Source organism: Choristoneura fumiferana, chromosome 23 (genome assembly GCF_025370935.1).
Source record: "Choristoneura fumiferana chromosome 23, NRCan_CFum_1, whole genome shotgun sequence".
Taxonomy (NCBI): Eukaryota; Metazoa; Arthropoda; class Insecta; order Lepidoptera; family Tortricidae; genus Choristoneura; species Choristoneura fumiferana.
Window position 1 is genome coordinate 8,975,867 of NC_133494.1, and position 19,425 is coordinate 8,995,291.

The 19,425-nt window shown below is 39.8% G+C and overlaps 3 protein-coding genes across 4 annotated transcripts; 1 reads left to right on the forward strand and 2 right to left on the reverse strand.

The window, feature by feature from the left end:
- Nucleotides 1–1,285: 1,285 nt before the first annotated feature.
- On the reverse strand, nucleotides 1,286–2,053 carry LOC141441217 (activity-regulated cytoskeleton associated protein 2-like). Its single transcript, XM_074105890.1, has one exon. It carries the CDS (start codon nucleotides 2,051–2,053, stop codon nucleotides 1,286–1,288), a length of 768 nt encoding a protein of 255 aa, XP_073961991.1.
- Nucleotides 2,054–3,631: 1,578 nt separating this feature from the next.
- Nucleotides 3,632–6,634, forward strand: LOC141441298 (uncharacterized). Its single transcript, XM_074105983.1, has 4 exons — nucleotides 3,632–3,718; nucleotides 4,611–4,883; nucleotides 5,529–5,690; nucleotides 6,422–6,634. The coding sequence occupies exons 1-3, from the start codon at nucleotides 3,680–3,682 to the stop codon at nucleotides 5,679–5,681; spliced, it is 465 nt and encodes a 154-aa protein (XP_073962084.1). The 5' UTR covers nucleotides 3,632–3,679; the 3' UTR covers nucleotides 5,682–5,690; nucleotides 6,422–6,634.
- A 640-nt stretch (nucleotides 6,635–7,274) lies between these two features.
- On the reverse strand, nucleotides 7,275–19,246 carry LOC141441297 (neuropeptide-like precursor 1). 2 transcript variants are annotated; one of them, XM_074105981.1, is made up of 6 exons: nucleotides 19,136–19,246; nucleotides 11,480–11,575; nucleotides 10,230–11,031; nucleotides 9,980–10,130; nucleotides 9,366–9,398; nucleotides 7,275–8,634 (listed from the first exon to the last, which is right to left on the reverse strand). In XM_074105981.1, exons 2-6 carry the CDS (start codon nucleotides 11,573–11,575, stop codon nucleotides 8,289–8,291), a joined length of 1,428 nt encoding a protein of 475 aa, XP_073962082.1. In that variant the 5' UTR covers nucleotides 19,136–19,246; the 3' UTR covers nucleotides 7,275–8,288. The 2 variants fall into 2 exon arrangements, with proteins under 2 accessions (XP_073962082.1, XP_073962083.1); XM_074105982.1 differs by lacking the exon at nucleotides 9,980–10,130.
- Between the last annotated feature and the right edge of the window lie 179 nt (nucleotides 19,247–19,425).

Below are 19,425 nucleotides of genomic sequence, written 5' to 3' on the forward strand. Positions count from 1 at the left end.
AAGAGACTCATTATCATGAGAGTCAGGAAAAATCACAAACTGACTTTTTTGTTTTATGTTTGAGTGTTCACTCCACTTCCGTGGTGAGTACAGCATTTCCTTACTTACACCGTCTGCCAACCTAACAATCTGCGTTGACGACACTAACGGTGTCCTTTCTGCTCGAGGAGAGAATATAACGTGTGACCAGCAATGCAAGTTTTAGGCGCTGAATCTACGAGCGCGGGAACCGTTTGCGCCAAGAACAGAAATTTTCAAAATAGGCGGCATGAAGGGCGCGCAGGTGGCGTTCCGAGATGGCGCGTGTGGACTTGTTTAACATTAACACGGCGCGCGGAGCCCCTACATATGTGCGTGCGCAGGTCGGCGGTGGCTGCCGCCGACGCGTACTTGGTGATGCGATGTCGGCTGCGACGAGTCGAGACCGCCCGCCTTGCCCCTCCGCGGGCCGGCGCGGCGGTGCGGGATCACGCCGGACCGGCTGGGCGGGCGCGGCGGCGGCCGGGGCAGTGGCGGCGGCGCGGCCGGGCGCTGGCGGCGGCTGGCGGCGGGCGCGGCGGCGGCGGGGCGGGCATCGGCGTCGGCCAGGGCGGGGGCGGCAGCGGCGGCGGCCAGGCGGCGGTGGCGGCCGGCGGCGGCGGCGGCGGCCGGGCAGTGGCGGGGCGGCGGCCGGCGGCGGCGCGGCGCGGCGGCGGAGGCGGCCGGGCGCCGGCGGCGGCGCGGCGGGGCGGCGGCCAGGGCGGGCGGCAGCGGCCAGCGGCGGCGGTGCGCGGCCGGGGCGGCGGCGGCGGCGCCAGGGCCGTGGCGGCGGCGGCGGCGGGGCAGCCGGGGCGGCGCGGCGGGCGGCGGCGGCGGCGGGCGGCGGCGGCGGGCGGCGGCGGCGGCCGGGGGCAGTGGCGGCGGCGGCGGCCGGGGCAGTGGCGGGCGGCGCGGCCGGGGCGGCGGCGGCGGCGGCCGGCCGGGGCGGCGGCGGCGGCGGCGGCCGGGGGCGGCGGCGGCGGCGGCGGCCGGGCGGCCAGGCAACAGCGGCGTGACACGAACTTATGTCGACAGAGTAAAACGACTGCCCCGGACTACAGTTCGTGCACTTAGAGCGATAACATTCGGGAGCGCCGCACCATAACAGTTCACTTTTGCCCCATTTTTCTTCAAATTAACATTAGAGTCACTATTCACTTTCGAGTTCACTAATTTTAACTTTTCACAAGTGTCTTTGTTGTGATCACTGTGTTTGCAGTAAACGCAAAACTTACGACGTTTCTCTGCTTGAGTTTTGGTGGCGAAGTCAAAGTTTGCGGGTAGATGCGTCATCCGCCACGTGCCCCCGGACCGCGCGATTCCTAGAAGAGGTCGATGACCTGGGACCGTCGCGTTCGCGCGCCACTACCGAGATAGGCACGTAGTTCTCCCTTCTGGAGTCCTCAACGCTTTGACACTGCTTCAACAGGCCAGAAAAACTATCTACTGACTCCCTTTTTATCCTTTTTCTTATTCTTCTGTTTAACAGCCCAAAAACCATGTCCAGTTGGACCCTCTCGCACAGGTCCCCCTCTGGTAACTTAGACAACAAAGCCCTCGCTCTGGACACAAACAGCTCTGTCGTTTCCTCCCCCTGCACCATGGAAAAGAGCTCCGTGTAGATGACGAAAGGGGGACGGCGTTCGCCGAAGGCACTTCGCAGCCTCTCGAGCGCCTCTTCCCAAGTCTTTACTTGTGTCTTCACGCCCTGCCACCAGACGCCGGCGTCGCGCGTAAGCAGCAGCGACAAGCCGCGGACGGCATTTTCCTCAGAAATGTGAAGGCAACACTTATAACTTTCTACACTGTCTATAAAACTCTCCAGGTGCTCTTCTTTGCTGCCGCTGTAGCGAGCCGTGCACTGCGCGAAGTTACCATTAATAGAGGCGAACGTGGCGGCAGCGGCGACGGCGGCAGCGGTGGAGTCAGCTTGAGACGGCGTCGACGACCTAACCTCGCGCAGCAGCTGTTGGCAGAACTCGTTCTGCGTCTGCTGTAGCGTGGTCAGCATCGCAGTTAGGGCTTCGCTATTCATAGTGACGTTTCCATCAGAACTCTGCTGAGACCCCAACGAGACGCGACGCGTTCTAGGCATTGTACCTACACTTACGTACGGCGAGCGAAACTCTAACCTAGCCCCATAAACGTTGGGCGGCCAACTATGTAGCTAGTGTTATTTCACAATTAGCTTTATTCACATAAATTCACAATCAGAGCAGTAAAACACACACAGGGCGGAAATTTAAGTCGTTAAGCTACCCGCATACATAAAGCCAAAAAACACTAACTCTCTTCGCGAGCGTCAAAACCAAAAAACGGGGCTAGCAAGCGACCAGCTTGGACCCGCGGCTCAGTCGGTTATGAAGACGAGAACGGGATCTATTTTCGATTATCTAGGCGGGAGCTTCGTAATGTTAGTGTCACACGCTATAATGTTCATTTTATTCTTCCATCTACATTTTCCTCGCTGTCGTGAGGTGAAATTGTCTGTTCGCTCGGCTGTAAAGTTGTTTAGCATCTCGTGCCTTTGAAACCCTCGACTATGCTCAGGATTCTTCTTTTGAACCTCTCGCTTCGCTCGTGGTTCAATCCTAGAATCCTTCGCTTGCTCGGCTTTCAATATAAGCACTCGTGCCAAACAGTTACTTTCCAGCCTTGCATAACAAATAACTATTCTTCTGTTTTGATGAAATCTCGTGGTTAAAAAATTACAAAATGCGAAACGATTTTCTTTGATGTTTTCACATGAGCCCTGACTATTTTTGGTTTTGGTGTACTACATGATAGCAAACCATTATAAAAAAATATTAAAACGTACAAAGTTATATGAACACAAACAGAATTCAATAACGAAGTTAATGTTGTCCCTAATTGTGTAAGATTCCTTTGTAAACGGTAAACGACACGACTCACGATTCACATTCTACCCTTTTGTTCGCACTTCAAGTGACATGACGCCAGACGTAGGCTCCAAATGAAAGCCTCTTTCAGCTAGTACTATGCTTGTTTACAGGAAGTCAGCTCCCACGTTGTTTGCTTTCGGCTCATCGTACAGGGCTGACGGCGAATCAAACTGTGTGAATATTTGAACTAGATAACTAATTAAACACTAGCCCGTAGATACACAATATGTTTCATATAGTTCTGGTAATTATTAAGGGAAACTTTAATGAACCCTACCAGTTAGATTGGCCGAATTTGGTAAGTTAAGGCAGTTATGACTTATGACCATTATACCGAGGTACAATATTAGGTGGTACCATCTACCTATCAATATGTTTGCATTTGCATTACATGCCTGTAGGATTAAGGACTATTCTGTTCTTAAGGTAACTATTCTGTTTAAACTACTTAAGGCAAGAGGTAAACTTTTATTTAAAGTTTAATTTTGACACAGTTCTATTACAATTTTATTCTAACCCGGCAATTTTCACAGCATTAATTAACACTTGAGTTGAGAATACTAATTGAAATAAAGTCTCCACTCATTAAAATATTAGCACCAAGACTGCCATCCCTGCTGATAGCCATTAGCATAATTCCATTATAATTTAACTGCATATAAACTGGTAATAGCTGCAAACCGACCACAACCTATTTCAGCTGGCTTGAAGAAGACATATCAAAATTAATTAACGAAGAAAACTTACCGAACGACACCATGTTGAAAATATCGCTCTTTGTGTTATTCACAGTTCTGGTGAGCTATATCATAAGCAATTTAAATGTTTTTTACGGAAAATTAAAAGTCTGTTAAATTTAAATCATTCTTGGAATAATAAATCGTTTAGGTTCAATAATCATTCATTATTGTCACGTGGGTTTTTGCGACTTGCTTGGCTGAAAGAAATCTTACTCCGGACACCACAAAAAAAAAATATGGCGAGTAGTCTCTAATCGTAGCTACATTGTGGGACTCTACCAGAATGAACGAAACAGATAAAGGCTTACATGTTACACTACTTACAAGCTCATCGTTAGCAGTGTGTATTATTTCCCTAACAAGAAATTCGCGAATCAAACTGTGTGAATATTTGAACGAGAGAACTAATTAAGCACTAGCCCGTATCTACGCAATAGGTTCCGTATAGTTCTGTGTAATTTTTAAGGGGAACTTTAATTAACCCTAACCATTAGATTGGCCGAGTTGTTAAGTTAAGGCAGTTATGACTTATAATTATGGCCAACCTATTGAAGCTACATGGTGAGACTCTACCAGTATGAATGAAACATTATAAAGGCATTACTTACTCGTACAATCCCATCGTTAGTGGTGTGTATTTTCTTTCCGAACAAGACATTTCCCTTAATCTTACCATGTGTGTGAATGTACCATACACGCTGCCGAAGACCGTGTCAAATAGAGAGCGATTGTCCGAAAAACATGTTTCATGGACTGAGTAGTGAGGATTACGACACAAGGAGGAGAGGGAATCTGCAATGTGACTATTGAAATACAAGTAGGCTAATAGTGGTAGCATTATCTCACCTACAGTTTTGCCGAAACGTTAGCCCAGGAAACCTGTGTTATCAGTGCAACAAATTGTTTTATTCCCTGTATTAATTTAATTATATTTATTTAAAATTTGCAGACCACCATGAATTTATCACTGGCACAGAGTGGTAGTGACTCAAGCTCTAATGGCTCCCAGTCGAACCAGAATCACGCCAACTTATTCGGCTTCCCGTTCCCCTTCGATTTCTCCCAGCTCCCCTTCTTTGGTGGCCAACGCGAGGCTGAAGCCACTGCTCCTGCCGAAGCTTCAGCGGCTGAAGAAAATAGCGAAGACGGCGATCATCAGAATAGATTCTTCTTCAACCTTTTCTCGCCTTCCGTTTATGTGTCTTGCAACTCTTCGACTCAGGTAAGTTTAATTTTAAATTCATTCATTCATTTTCATTTCACGGGATACCCGTAAAAGTAACAAATTTGGAGTTGAAATAAAAAATAGCAAAAGACTCCAAAAAACCCAATCATAATTTAATTTTAAACTAAAATAAGTGACTTCCTGCCACAATGACTGAATGACATGACCAAATTACTGTCTGACCATGAATCGACGCTGATTGACTATGGCTATTTTCCTTAAAATAAGACAAGGGCGTGAGGGGCGTATGATGTGCTCAGCAATAGCCAGGTTTTTCTTTTGTTGAAATAAAATGGCAAACGAGGATTGTGTCTGTTTTGTCCTACTTAGCTAGTAGGACTAAATGGACAATACAGTCCATATAAGTCCTACTAGTATAATAAACAAAACGGACTCAGCCTAAACGAGTAAGTGGTCCACCTGATAGTAAGTGAATACCACAACAACCCAAACCCAACACCTGTAAATGCAGACTACGCCATCTTATTTTAAATGTTCGAATACAACAACGCAAGCAATCCGAGTAAGTGCTAACGCCTGTCAATGTCACACACAGTTTCCACGGGCGTTTAGCGACCTTGATCATTATTGTTATTTAAAGCTGACGTTGACTACTAAATCCATTTTTCATTTGCTACTTAGGCCGGAGCCACATGCACCAGCTGCACTACGGCGCTTCGCTGTGGTAGCAACAATGTAGGCCGCCTACAGTACTGCCACGGCTTTCATCCCTACTGTAACATTGGCCGGTGCTCTATCTTCCCCGGTGAACTATGCAGTAACTCCACTGGTTAATTCATGCAGGTAAAATTCTTTAAGCATTAAGTAACAGATTAAATTCATTAATTCAACTTAGGAAACGCCAGAGTCACTTTTATATGACTGAGTATTTCGTTTATCGACTGGCTTCGTGTTTTTAACAGTCGCCTTTTGCACTTGATACGAGTAGGTACCTACGAGTACAGCCGACTTACATTTATGCTATCAGGAAGTTGTCTTATGTACCAAAGGCGAGGGTTAATTGACAACCACCTAGAAACATGATGGCAGGGTGCCTTTTGTACATTTAGTACCTACAAAATTTGGACTCACCAGTCGTATTCGCTCACCCGAGCGAAACATATCTACCTCGTTTGCATAAGAGGACGCAATCGACGAATAAGCCGTGGATGACATCATCGTCGTCAGCATCATCTTTCATATCTTGTACATCAACACACGTTATTTTCAGGTTGATAAAAAATAATACTAATGTGGGAAAAAACAATAATAATCAATTTTTTTCAACCTAAAAACCTACATATGTAGCTCTGATCATACCTAAATCATGCCCATAAGAATGGCTATTACGTGGTTTTTTTGTTAGATATTGTTCCAATCCCAATAGGAACCCCGAGGAACGAGACAGCCTTATAATCCTTGTGGATTTTACAATCTCTTTTTAACATGATAAAAATATTGCACCTATGTATTTTGTACAACAAAAAAGGTATTTTTTTTTCGTATATTTATAACGTTTTTATTATTATTTACAGTATGGAAGAGCGGCTACTTCACGTGCGCTGGCCTTGTTATAGAGTTATAAAAACCTGGAATATGATCAGATTATACAAATATATAAATTAAAGCGCAAAAAGTCTTTTTATCTGTTACTCGCCATTACCTGCTGTTTCATCATTCTTTTAAATACTTACTTACTATATCTTGTAAGATACATGGTCGTTAAATATTTGAAAACTGAAATTATAATTCGCTTTTCTGTTTATAGAGTTAATGAGTAATCATCCCAGCCTATATACGTCCCACTGCTGGGCACGGGCCTCCTCTCAGAACAAGAGGGCTTGGGCCATAATTCCACCACGCCCAGGCCCACTGCGGCATTGGAACTTCAAACGACGCTGAATCGCTCGAGGTGCAGGTTCCACGATGTTTTCCTTCACCGCAAAGCTCGTGGTAAATTTCAAACGTAATTCCGCACATGAACTTCGAAAAACTCAGAGGCTGGAGAGGCGATAGGTCAAACCACTAGGCCACCACGGCTTAATGAGTAATTATTTAAGGAATAAGGAAAAAGATAACAAAAAGGATATAAAACCAAATAAAACATCTATTGGCACGGTTGTCTATATTTACAATAAACACGACAGTAAAGTTAAATACTTATTTCAAATTAATTTTAAAAAATTTAAACAGAATGTTGCACCTACAGTAGAAATATAATGATTTCAAAAGTTATTATCGTTTTATGGTCACATTAGGTTGTATTTATTGTCAAATTTCTTCAGCCAAGAAATTTTATAATAGTAAGTTATAGAACCTTCTAAATTCTGGTTAAAACCTTTAGAAACCTATATCTTATCACAGACCTCTTTACTAATAAATAAAAATACAGAGCCGTTGCTGAACGAAACGATACATATTAAATGTATTTAATTAAAGACGTAACACCATTATTAGCGAAAGAATTTTTTAGTTTACAGCCTTCAACTTGCTTAAAACATTACAACTTCGTAAGAAGCAAAATAGAAAATGTTATTCAATTTATTTGTCAAACACAGCTAGTCCTGTCGAGAAGAGAATGAGTCTTACACGCTATCGAAGTACAACGGTTAACTTTAGCAAGAGATCTAAAAATACTCTTTTAATCGCTTTGTTGCCTTTGTTATTTTAAATAATCTGTAAGAAGACAGTCGACAGGTAAGTATCCTAGGACTATGTTATTTATTTAAGAAATTCTATTTAACTATTATAAAGTTAAAAGTACATCATGTTTTTTACGTTTTTCACTATTCTTGTATTGTGATTGACAACATAAACTTATTAATTAGTTAAACAATATCTGTCACGTGTATCATTGGCCAAAGTCGTTTGTATAAAAATGATCCTTTCCATTGTAATCTACGTTTCACTAGCCTACTGATGTAAACGTATCTTCGTGCTTAACTAATTCATTGTCACAACAACATTTAACATCAATATAATAATTCATAATGTTTATCATTTAGACTAAAATTATTGTCTATCTTAAATCCGGTATCCTTTTTCCTGCGATGTAAAAAAATACCTTACTAAATATAAGTTCAGCACAATTAGATGTTTGCATTTCGTAAAGAAACGTCTAGGCCACATAATAAAATAGGTATCCACAAGCCAAGCCAATAATTATATGTAATTGTGTTAATTCCCACAGAATAATTATTCGCTTATACTTTCATTACATTATAGTTCTCTGGCAAATTCGCAAACCGCAAAATAAGGACAGAATAATTAATTGTCGAAATCGATTCAGGCGAACCTTGAACAGATCAGCCTAGAGCCTAGTCTTAGAATTTGGTGCGTTTTGTCGAGATTAGCGATCTAAGCGAGACGCCACTGCGCCTCGTTCCGCCTGCAGTTGCATGGCTACTGGTTCTTGCGACGTCCCGGCAGACTGCTGTTCGGGTAATTTTTCCTCAACAAAATATTGTCCACGGCCGGCAGCAGCAGATATCGTTTACCCGATGTGTGATAAGGAACTTTAAGCGACCTAAAATAATAGAATTTGGGTACTTCTTTGTTGTTCAGTTGCCATCGGTTCTTGGTGAATGGTTCTACTGGGCTTAAAGGTGGGGTGGAGCTGGGGAGGTCGTTGTCTAGTGGTCGGTGGAGGAGCCGGCCGGTCGGGTGCGAGTGAGCAAGTACTGGCGGCGGCGGTACGTCGGCGTCGTCTGGATCGACTGACTCAGCTTCGGCACTAGCGATATATTGCCTGCAAACGAAATAACATTCACTGCTTCTCAGCTGATGCGATGACTATAGGTATTCATGAAAACTAGCTATTGCCCGCGACTTCGTCTGTGAACTGTGCAATTTTCCGAGATAAAACTATCCTACGCCCTTTCTTTTTCTCCTTTACTTTTCTAAGTCCTTGATTTATTTCCATGCTAAATTTCATTTAAATCGGTTCAGTTTACGCGTGAAAACGTAACAAACAAAGAAAAAACTCAAATTCGGATTTATAATATTAGCCAGGATAGGATAGAGCACTCATAAAAATATAACTACATTAAAAAATCTTGTTCAGTATCTTTTCCTTTACTTTAACATGCTTATTTAGGTTAAATATCAGGAAAGTTGGCAGGCGCGTTCCGAAGGGGGAGGGGGTGGTCAAAGGGGTCATGACCCTCCCAAAATTGTACACGTTAAATTGTAAATCTAAGAATTTACAAAATAAAAAAAAGCATTACTCGACATATTGTATTATTTATTATTAGTGACCCCCACCAAAATTTCAGGCTGCAATGCGACCGCGCCTGTTGTACAGCGACATTATTCATTTAGTAAAATACTAAACCAAAATATTGTAATTCTGTTCAAGCCTCATTTCCATATCCTAAAGAGCCGATAACATATGCAAAGCCCTCCCGAAATACATGTTCCTACTTAAGTTCCAATAAACACAGAAACAGAGTTATTTATATAAACTGGTAGCATACGTACCTAATTCCGAAATTCTCGTCAGGGGAATGCTTCCTGCAAAATAATAGAGCTTGTTACTTAATTATGTAAATTAACCATCGCTTGCAAACTAACATCAACTATCTTGCGGCTATAACATCACCCTCTATTTAATTAAAGATTTTGTTTTGCGCTATTTTTAGTCTAAACACAAATTGTATTATTTACATCGTCATGCTATTTCTAATCCTGCACCCCACGCTGCTGCGCTATGAATGTAACTACTTAATCTTCTGTAATAACACCACGAACCACGTGTGTTTTTAGTAGAACCCTGCGGTGACTCTATGACGTTCACAACCATGCGACATATTATTAACATCGTTATCTTCGTGCACAATAATTGCACCACTGTTGCTACTATTTGTCCGGATCATAACTGGCTTGCTTATCTAAAAATAGACCCACCTACGGAAACATTTAACAGATGCATTAAATACCTAAACACTTATCATGCCTCTATAATCGTCAATTATTAAAGTTATGCGCCAATTCTAAACTTAAAGCATAAAGCATTGCGAATCTGCTTTATCTACTGCGTTAAATTACACACTATTACATCGATGGCTATTTATTACATCCGAAGTCCACAAGACCTGTACATTTCCTGACTAGGCCAAAGCAACCTGGCGCGGCCAGATCGACTATAGCGTCCTCCTGAAAACCTAAACGACGGCAGTAAGCCTAACCGGGCCAGGGACCCTATATGGCGCTTGTCAAAATTATCGCGCACATCGCTATCTTCATCTGTAACAGACGCAATGAAGGCAAAATAATCACCTTTGAGTAAACATTGTGACAATTATTAAAATGCTGAGATCTTGGAGCTAAGCATTAGGTACTTACCCACAGAGCGTTTGTCTTCATTTTCAACATCATTGCCATCTGGTTCATGAATATCATTATGATCGATGACATCGGGAAGTGAGAGAATGTATCGCTTGGTCCTAGTGCTCTGGTCTCCTATAGTCGGCCTGTACATTCCAAATACTGGTAAACCAGCAGACCCACGTTTATAATACCAATTATCATAATCTTCCGATGGATAAGCATAGCCATTGTCATCTGAGTACTCATATTCACTTTGCGGCATAGGCCCACCCCTTTTGTAGACTTGTGATAGAGGGGGGAACATGTCCGGATTTACCGATTGTTGGAAATCGTACATTTCATTTGCGTCGAACGGCCCGTCGATATCGGAGAGCGGTGGCAAGGGGTTCTGATAAAACGGAAAGTAATACTCATCGCCATTAGCCACGTCCTTTTTGTGTAGGTGAATCATGCCATTCCGGGCTAAAGCGGCCACATTGCGCTTATCGGTTTGCTGACTGTACTGCCCTCTTCCGCCGCGATAACCGTCTCTGGCTAACGCTTGGACATTCCTTTTCATGGCAGAGTAGCTACGAAGTCGTGCTATAGAAGCCATGTTCCTTTTTTCGTGAGATTCTTCATCATCTGGCTCTTGCTTGTCAGTTCCATCGTACGGTGCCCTAAATGTAGGCAATTGACCATTTTTGGCCAACGTTGAAATGCTTCTTTTGAAGGAAGAGGATCCTCTAAGATAACCCGCTCTAGCTAGAGCTGCTATATTTCTTCTTGGAAAGGTAGGCCATTGATTGGGAACTGGTAGAGCAGGCATGCTCACTACCTAAAAAAAATTAAGTAATAGGTAAATATATTTTCATCAAAATCTTCAAGAACATGGGACATGGTGTCACCATGCTATGTGGCGATCTGATAATTCCAAGGGCGGATCCAGGGGGGGGGGGTTGGGCACGGGGGCATTACAGTATTTTTGTGTACCTACCTACTGTAGAGATTCTTTACTTAGAAGTAAATCAAATTATCAGAGTTGTTAAAATATATATATATATTTTAACAACTCTGATAATTTGGCACAAGGGTCGGACGGGCAGACACAAAAATCAACAATAACTGTTAGAAATAAACTTGAAAAACATTTTTATATATATATATAGTTAACAGTATATATAGTTATTGTTGATTTTTGTGTCTGCCCTTCCGACCCTTGTGCCCCTCCCAAAAAAAAACCTGGATTCGCCCCTGGATAATTAATTACGCAATGAACTATTTACCTGCTCGATATACGATGAGAAAGCCAAGGCGACTGTGGCCACCAGCAACAAGCAACCGCGATGTCTCGCTGTATTCATCCCTCTGATTTCCCTCATCTGATTACAAGTTCGAAAAAATGACAATCACAATCGAACTGTAGGACATTCATAAAGCTAATAAGGAGCTTAATCTACTGCATGAGACTAGTGATGACATTAGCCCCTGGTTAACAACGATAGCATGGACTACATCGCAGCTTATTTTTATCCTAATTAACTATCGAGCAGTGACGTTGGCAACATCGCGTTCGTACGTTTCTTATCGCGTCTCTAAGCGTGTCACCTCCGATTTTATCTAAGCTCAAGATATTATTCTAAACCAGCATACTACATATGTGTACGTATAATGATATACTTATCATTCTCAGAAGCAAAACAATCAATATTTAACAATGAAATAAGGTGCAAACATAAACTAGGTACCTACATAAAAGTATGCCATATATTCGTCATCTAATCCATAATAATGTGGAATAAGTATACTGAATAACAAAGTCTAGTCTGAAGAATCTTCAATTTGTACGAGTAGGGTGGAGTGAATAATAAAAGCGTTATTGGCACAGGCGATAATAACCTGCCAGTCAGTGAAAAGCATGGAAAACGGGAAATTCAATTACTTTGAGCCGAATGCCCACCTGAGTCGCTCACGGGGTATAAATAATATATCCCACATTATAAAATAAAGAAACGCTGTTTATTTGTGGATGCCCGCCAGTTTAATACATCAGTGGTGCCCGCAATCGATTTTTGCTGTAGGTTGTGTTCGTAAAATGCACCTGTTCGTAAAATTATACAAATAAAAAGGTTCGATTTACGATTTCCTATACGAGGTCATAAACAGTCCGACTAGTTTAAATTTAGAATTTAGAAGATCTTTTTATGTAACCGCTTAATTTGTGAAATTTTCTAAATATATCTCACGAGAGCTTAAGTAATTTTAAATGTACAGTCCGCCACAAAAATATACATACTTTTGAAATACCAAAAATGTATATAGGACTTTATTGCCTGAACATTAAGGTCGTGTATACATACATATATTTTGCATTTTGGCTGTATTCATATCTTTGTTGCTGACTGTACCTACCTATTCATATTAAAGATTTTAGTTTGGCCCGTGTCATTGCAGTTGCGATAACAAAGGAGGTAGGTAGATTAAGTAATTAAAAAATTGCGCTGAATAACGATCTGAATCTGTAGAAGTTTTGAAAATTTTAAGCGTCTAGTAATTCAGACTTAGACATCTTGCTAGAACGCGAAACCAACAAAGGCGTAGCCAGAATTCTGTTAAGAGGGAGGGAGGTTGGCAGACGATAAAAACGAAGAATATACCTTAGGTACAGGCTGGGCGAACTGAGGTTCGTGGGCATTTCTGCTAATCAACTTTATTTTTTAGAAAGGGGCAGCGTACCCCCTAAATAAATCCTACTTCCTCCCTTACCTACTAATATTATAGATGTAAAAGTTTGTAAGTCTGTTTGTTTGTTTATTTATTTGTTATTTCATCACGTCTAAACCGCTGAACCAATTTAGATAAATCCGGTATACCTACAGATATTTTGGGTCCCGGGGAAGGACATACGATAGTTTATATCCCGGAAAAGTTTATTCCCGCGGGATAGCGACAACCGAATTTTATGCGGACGGAGTCGCGGGTAACGGCAAGTAAAATAAATAAATATCACTGGACACAACACGAATTGACCTACCTAGCCCCAAAATAAGCAAAGCTTACTCACCAAATCCACTCAAATATACCTATCGAAATAACTCATTGTTGCCTCGACATTCAAGGTGGAAAAAATTACATATAGGATATAGCTACTTCTGCAATCGAAATAAAAAATATGGTCATTGGTCAAAGTGCAGCCAAAAAAAAAAACTCGCTAGGTAAATTCATGTATGCGCATTAAATGTTCTGTAACATGATTATTGATTAATTGATTCTGGAACTGAGTACGGTAGATAGTGATAAATGTGAAAATCTTTGATCTGTTTATGTTTTTTTTTTTGCAAAATATGTACATAAAACCCTCGTAAAGCCTCAAAATATTATTGAACTGGTGTGGAAAAGTAACATTAAGGAGATATAAGATATAAAGTAACATTAAGGATATATATTTTAGAGTCTGCCATTTTTAATTTGATGTGTAAGTATTTCAGCACACCATTGCGATTTTTTTTGCAATTTTTTATGAAGTTCTTACATTAAATAAATGAAGAAACTAAAAGATTAACCTAGAGGAGTTCAAGTGCACTGCTTCTTCTCGCTTGAGCAGCTACGCTGTAGTGCTAGCACAAAAAGATCCCTGGCATTTTGCTTAGATCATTAAACAAACCAAGACAAATCAGTTGTCTGCGACGCTTTTAAAGTAAATTGAAACTTTATAGGTAACGTTATAGCCTGGTCATTCTACAGTTTTTTTTTTTTTGGAAATAATTCGATATAAGGCATTTTTTTGTATACGGCTTGGCTTTCATGTGTAATTTTAAAAACCTATATTTTCGAATCCACCAAAATTTGGTTGGTTCCGGAAGAAGATTAATAAAAAATTTACCCTAAAATAGGTGAAGTTTTTTGAGCAAAAATGTTATCAAATTAACTAAAGTAAATTAACTGTAAAAAAAAATATGTTTGAATAATTAAGTTTTCACCTCAGCACCTCAAACAGGCAGGTTTTGCTATGAGAAATCAGTGAGCAAAATCGCATTTTGCTCACTCCGTGAGACAAAGTAACTTTTTAATTATTATTTTTAAATGCTGAGTACAGTGTTGGTTCTACTCACTGAATTCCAAATATTTGTACTTTACTTTGATCTGTCATTTCACTTCAACTCGAAAAAAGCAAGAGATAGGATCAATTTTGTCGATTACAAACTTAAATTAAATTTTTGGTATTAAAAATATATCGAAATATTTCCAAAATGTAAATTTTCCCGATCTTTTAATAAAGTATGCAACCTCGTTGCACGAAAGCCGCTTCTCTTGTTTTTTTTTTATAAAAGAATTCCGTATACTGCCTCTACAGTATAATTATTATTTGTTAAATTGAATGATTTTTTAACAAATCTATTTATGTTTATGTAATAGAAATCTTAATAAAAATCATATTTAAAGGTTAAATTGTTCAACCTTTTCAATTACCCCGAGATGAGGCTTTTTGCAGTATTAAAAAATAAGTGTGACATTAGTACAAGAAGTTAAGATTGCATGTTATGAGTATGCGATTTGTATTGTAGCTACTGGACTCTTTTTATGGTTTTAAATGTAATTATTATATTTGATAATAATCGGATTCTATTTTAAAAAAATGTGTTTGTTTTGTAAACAGGTAGGTATATGTGGTTTTATTCTTATGTTACATTTAAATTATGTTCTCGCTGCTGAGGTGAAAAATTGTATGTGTCACATGAGACCAAAGTTTTTTTGCATCTCGTGTATTTCAATCCCTTGCTGATCTCAGGATTCTAACCTAGAATCACTCGCTAACGCTCGTGATTAAATTATAGAATCCTTCGCTTACTCGGGATTCAAAATCAACACTCGCAACAAAAAAAAAACTTTGCTCTCTTGTTGCACAAATAACTATTTTAGACCTGCAAGCTGAATCCAGGCATAACAGGAAATTTAAAAAAAAAACACTAAACTGATTATTTCGTAACAAGTCTAATTTAATTTCTATTAGGAAAAAAATAAAATAAGATTTTTTAAGTTACATATTATCAAGAAATTGGATTTAAAAAAAATGACATTTAAAATCTAACAATAGATATGATTGGAAATTACTTATTTTGTTAAACCGATATAACATTAGGAGCAAAAATAAGTACAAACATTCTCAAGGCACGTTAAAAAGACATACCTAAACCGTAACTATACTTACCTTTTATGCTACTATAGTAATTAATTTTATATAAGTACTTAATTAATTAATAGGTTTATAATTTACTGGCTCGCCAAATAAAATAATACTTATTCAAATAAACTCGAGACCTGAGCGGTCCCCAAGTATTTACTCAGGTACTCCAAATCTGTTATGTTTATTCAGAAAGCTTGTTTATAATTGGGGCATAAACATATTTGCAGGGCGGCCAATCGAGATACCTACGCCGGGAGCCATTCACAATAAAAACTCATTTAACTTGACATTTTCAACCAACTTCAAAAAAGGAGGAGGTTCTCAATTCGTATTTTTTTTGTGTTTGTTACGCGATAACTCCGCCAATTGTGGGCCGAATTTCAAAATTATTTTTTCGTTCTAATGGACATTATAGTTCCGAGGTGGTCCTTTTGTCACCAAGTAGGATCTGATGTTGGGATCTTAGAGAAATCGAGGACAACCCTCAAATTTACAAGCACACCTATAGCGATTTTGGCATTTTTAACACCAAGTCAAGTATTTACATTCAGAAAGTATCATTTGGTAAACTGGGCCTGATGAAGAAAACTGTGGGTACCATTACCCAGGTGTTATAAAATAATATAACTATGCCGTGTTTGGGCTTAATGGAATCGTTGTGAGATGCACTTTGGCTACAATCACTAAAAACCAAGAAAAAAAAAATTTAACCGACTACAAAAACCTTGAAAATAATTTTCTACTAGTTTGAAGTCGGTGCATCAGCACGAGCCAGCAGGAGTGATTGAAGCCCCAATATATATGTAGGTGAGGTAGACGACTATACAGTATTATACAGTATACATAGTTAACAGAGACAGTCTAAGCAAAAAATCGTGAATACGAAATAATAAACAGTATTTAATAGAGATAACACTGCAAATGATACATCGATTTTTATTTTAAAGCACTTTTATGTCAATTTGGTCGCTATTAACGGCAGGGCAGGGTAACTTTGTATCCGACTGATTATAACATATTGGACTCTATTTTTTGTAGGGACATCGAAATTAGACATGATAAAATTATTTGCTACGTAATGTATGCCGCGTTTGCTAATGGCTTTAACAGGTTCCCTGTCCCGAAGCAATGTGCAGCATTCTTTTGACACGTCCCCATAGTAGGTAATGATAAAGTAATGTAATATCCCCAATGTAATTTCCTTAAAAAAAATAAAGATTAACTAAGATGATAAGATTAATTAAGATTTATATTTGTTTACATCACTTAGCTTATATATATTATACTGTGCTTTGAGGAGTACCTCAATCTGTGCCTCATGGATGTACCAGGAAAGTCACGCACGAGGCACATGTGCCTCATGGGACAGTGAACCTGTTAATGAGTTATCAGAGGCCGTATTACGTATTGTCTAACGCGCTGGCGTTCGCGATTGCTTTCACCTTTTCTGACTACCCTCGTCTTATAGGTACCGTATGACTGTAAGAAGTGGTGAAAACGATTGTGATTCCGAGTGCGTTAGAGTCTAACGGTTAGACAATAAGGCCCCAGGATGCTGGTAAATGTGTTGAAATATTGAGAGCTCAAAAGGTAATCACGGTCAACATCCCGTTAACTGATCTCTAATAACTGCCATCTTCTTTTCTTTTCTTCTTCTTTTCTACTCGTACATAGTATATCGCTTCTCGTCGTGTGTCCCTTTGTAGGTATGCTTAGATCTTTAAAATTGCGCGACGGATTTGAATGCGCTTCTCATGAATAGATAGGAGTTATTGAAAAGGAATGTTTTTATGTTTTTATATAGCACCACACCACACCTGTGTAGTGTAGTTCTTGGGAAAGGGAGGTGAAAATTATGAGATTAACGCCTTTGGTCACCTGATTTTTATTTTTTCGCCTCTTTTTACGGTTCCGTAGCCAAAACGGCAAAAAACGGAACCCTTATAGTTTCGCCATGTCTGTCTGTCCGTCCGCAGGTTTGCTCAGGCTATTAGTGCGAGAAAGCTGTAATTTTGCACGGATATATGTATTTAGCAACTATGCCGACAAAATAGTAAGATATTTTTTTGAAAAAAAAAAAAAACTTGGTAACAGTGGGGATGGTTTGATTTTCTCGTCCAACCCTATAGTGTGGGGTAGACGGTTGCGAAGACGGTTTTTCGATTCAATAATCTGTTGAAATGTTCAACTTAAATTTTCATTAAAAGCGAGTGAACCCCTACCCCAAACAAAAGCTAAACTGGAATAATTTGAAAAAATTTAAAGTGGTATGAAATTTACAAGAATAACTATAATGGCTAAGTTTGCTTGAGAATTATTAGTAGTTTAATAGTAAGCCTAAGGTATAAATATACCTACCTAAACTTGGAAGATTCCGAACAAAATGCTAAATTCTTAGAAAAATATAACTTGATTTTTTCGTAACAGCTACGGAATCCTATCTTAGGCGTGTCCACAAGCTCATGGCCGATTTTTTACGGTTCCGGAGCCAAAATGGCAAAAACGAAACCCTTATAGTTTCGCCATGTCTGTCTGTCTGTCGGTCTGTCTGTATGTCCGCGGCTTTGCTCAGGGACTATCAATGCTAGAAAGCTGTAATTTTGCACGGATATATAAGTAAACTATGCCAACAAAATGGTTCAATTAAAAATTCAAAAAAATATTTTTAGGGTACCTCCCATAGACGTAAAGTGGGGTGATTTTTTTTTCTCATCCAACCCTATAGTGTGTATAGTGGGTATCGTTGGATAGATCTATTAAAACCATTAGGGTTTGCAAATATTGGAAATTTGAAAAAATTTAAAGTTATCTTAAGAAAACTATAATGGCTAAGTTTGCTTGAGAATTATTAGTAGTTCCTAAGGTAAAAAATATACCTAAACTTGGAAGATTCCGTACCCTTAGAAAAATATTACTTAATTTTTTCGTAATGGCTACGGAACCCTATTTTGGGCATGTCCGACACGCTCTTGGCCGGTTTTTTTAATAGTTGCACTCTCGTGAATCTAGGGCGGATCACTAGTAATACTGACTTATTAGCGCCCAGCCCGAATCCGTGGACATACAAAACCTAGTCCTAGGTAGCAAAGAGGTTCCCTTTGTCATATAGTGAAATACCGGCGAGATATCTGTATAGTTCTGTAACAGCAGGGCTACTACGAAACTCGAAACTCGAAGTTCGTGTCGTGCGATCCCTGTGACACTTATACTATTTAATACGAGAGCGAGAGGGACGGTACGCTACGAACTTCGAGTTTCGAGTTTCGTAGTTGCCCTGCAGGACCAAAATCGCAGGCGAGCTTACTAGTTAGTAGGTAAGTAATAGTTATTAAATTCAGTATGCATTTGGTTACCTACCTAAGAAAATAAAGGCAATTTTTATTAAGACATGAATATATCTGTGCTAAAGAATATCTAGGTACTTGAAAGTGGAAAAAAAATGCTATACTTTACTATTCTGTCACACGCAACAAGTTAGCATTGCATTTTTGTCTATGAATCATATTATTATCCTCAATATTCAAAACTTCATAGTTGTGCTATGTGTCAGGCAGGATTAACTTCGTAACGGCCGTTGACTATAATTAATTATGTACCTATGTAGTTAATATAATGCTGTGCAAATCTTGTCCAAGTCCTCGAAATACGCACCTTTAATTAAAAAAAATGAAATAGTGCGTGGCTTACTACTTAGAGCACCAAAATATTATTTAGATCAGTAACTGTAGTTTACGAATAATTAAAACAAAATACTTACGATGAGTAACTCAAATCCTCAGCCACTGCACTTTGCAAAACTTGAGAAAAGTTAGAGTAACTTTTTCTCCCGGTTCGCTAGTTAATGTAAGGGAAATAGGGAATGATGGCGGGTTGTAGGCGCTACACCTTTTATACTGGTGGTGGCTGGTCGCGCATGCGCTATGGATGGAGGAGGAGCCGGTACAGTCAGCAACAAAGATATTAATACAACCAAAGTGCAAAAAATATGTATACACGACCTTAATGTTCAGGCAATAAAGTTTTGTATCCATAATATTTTTGCCACTT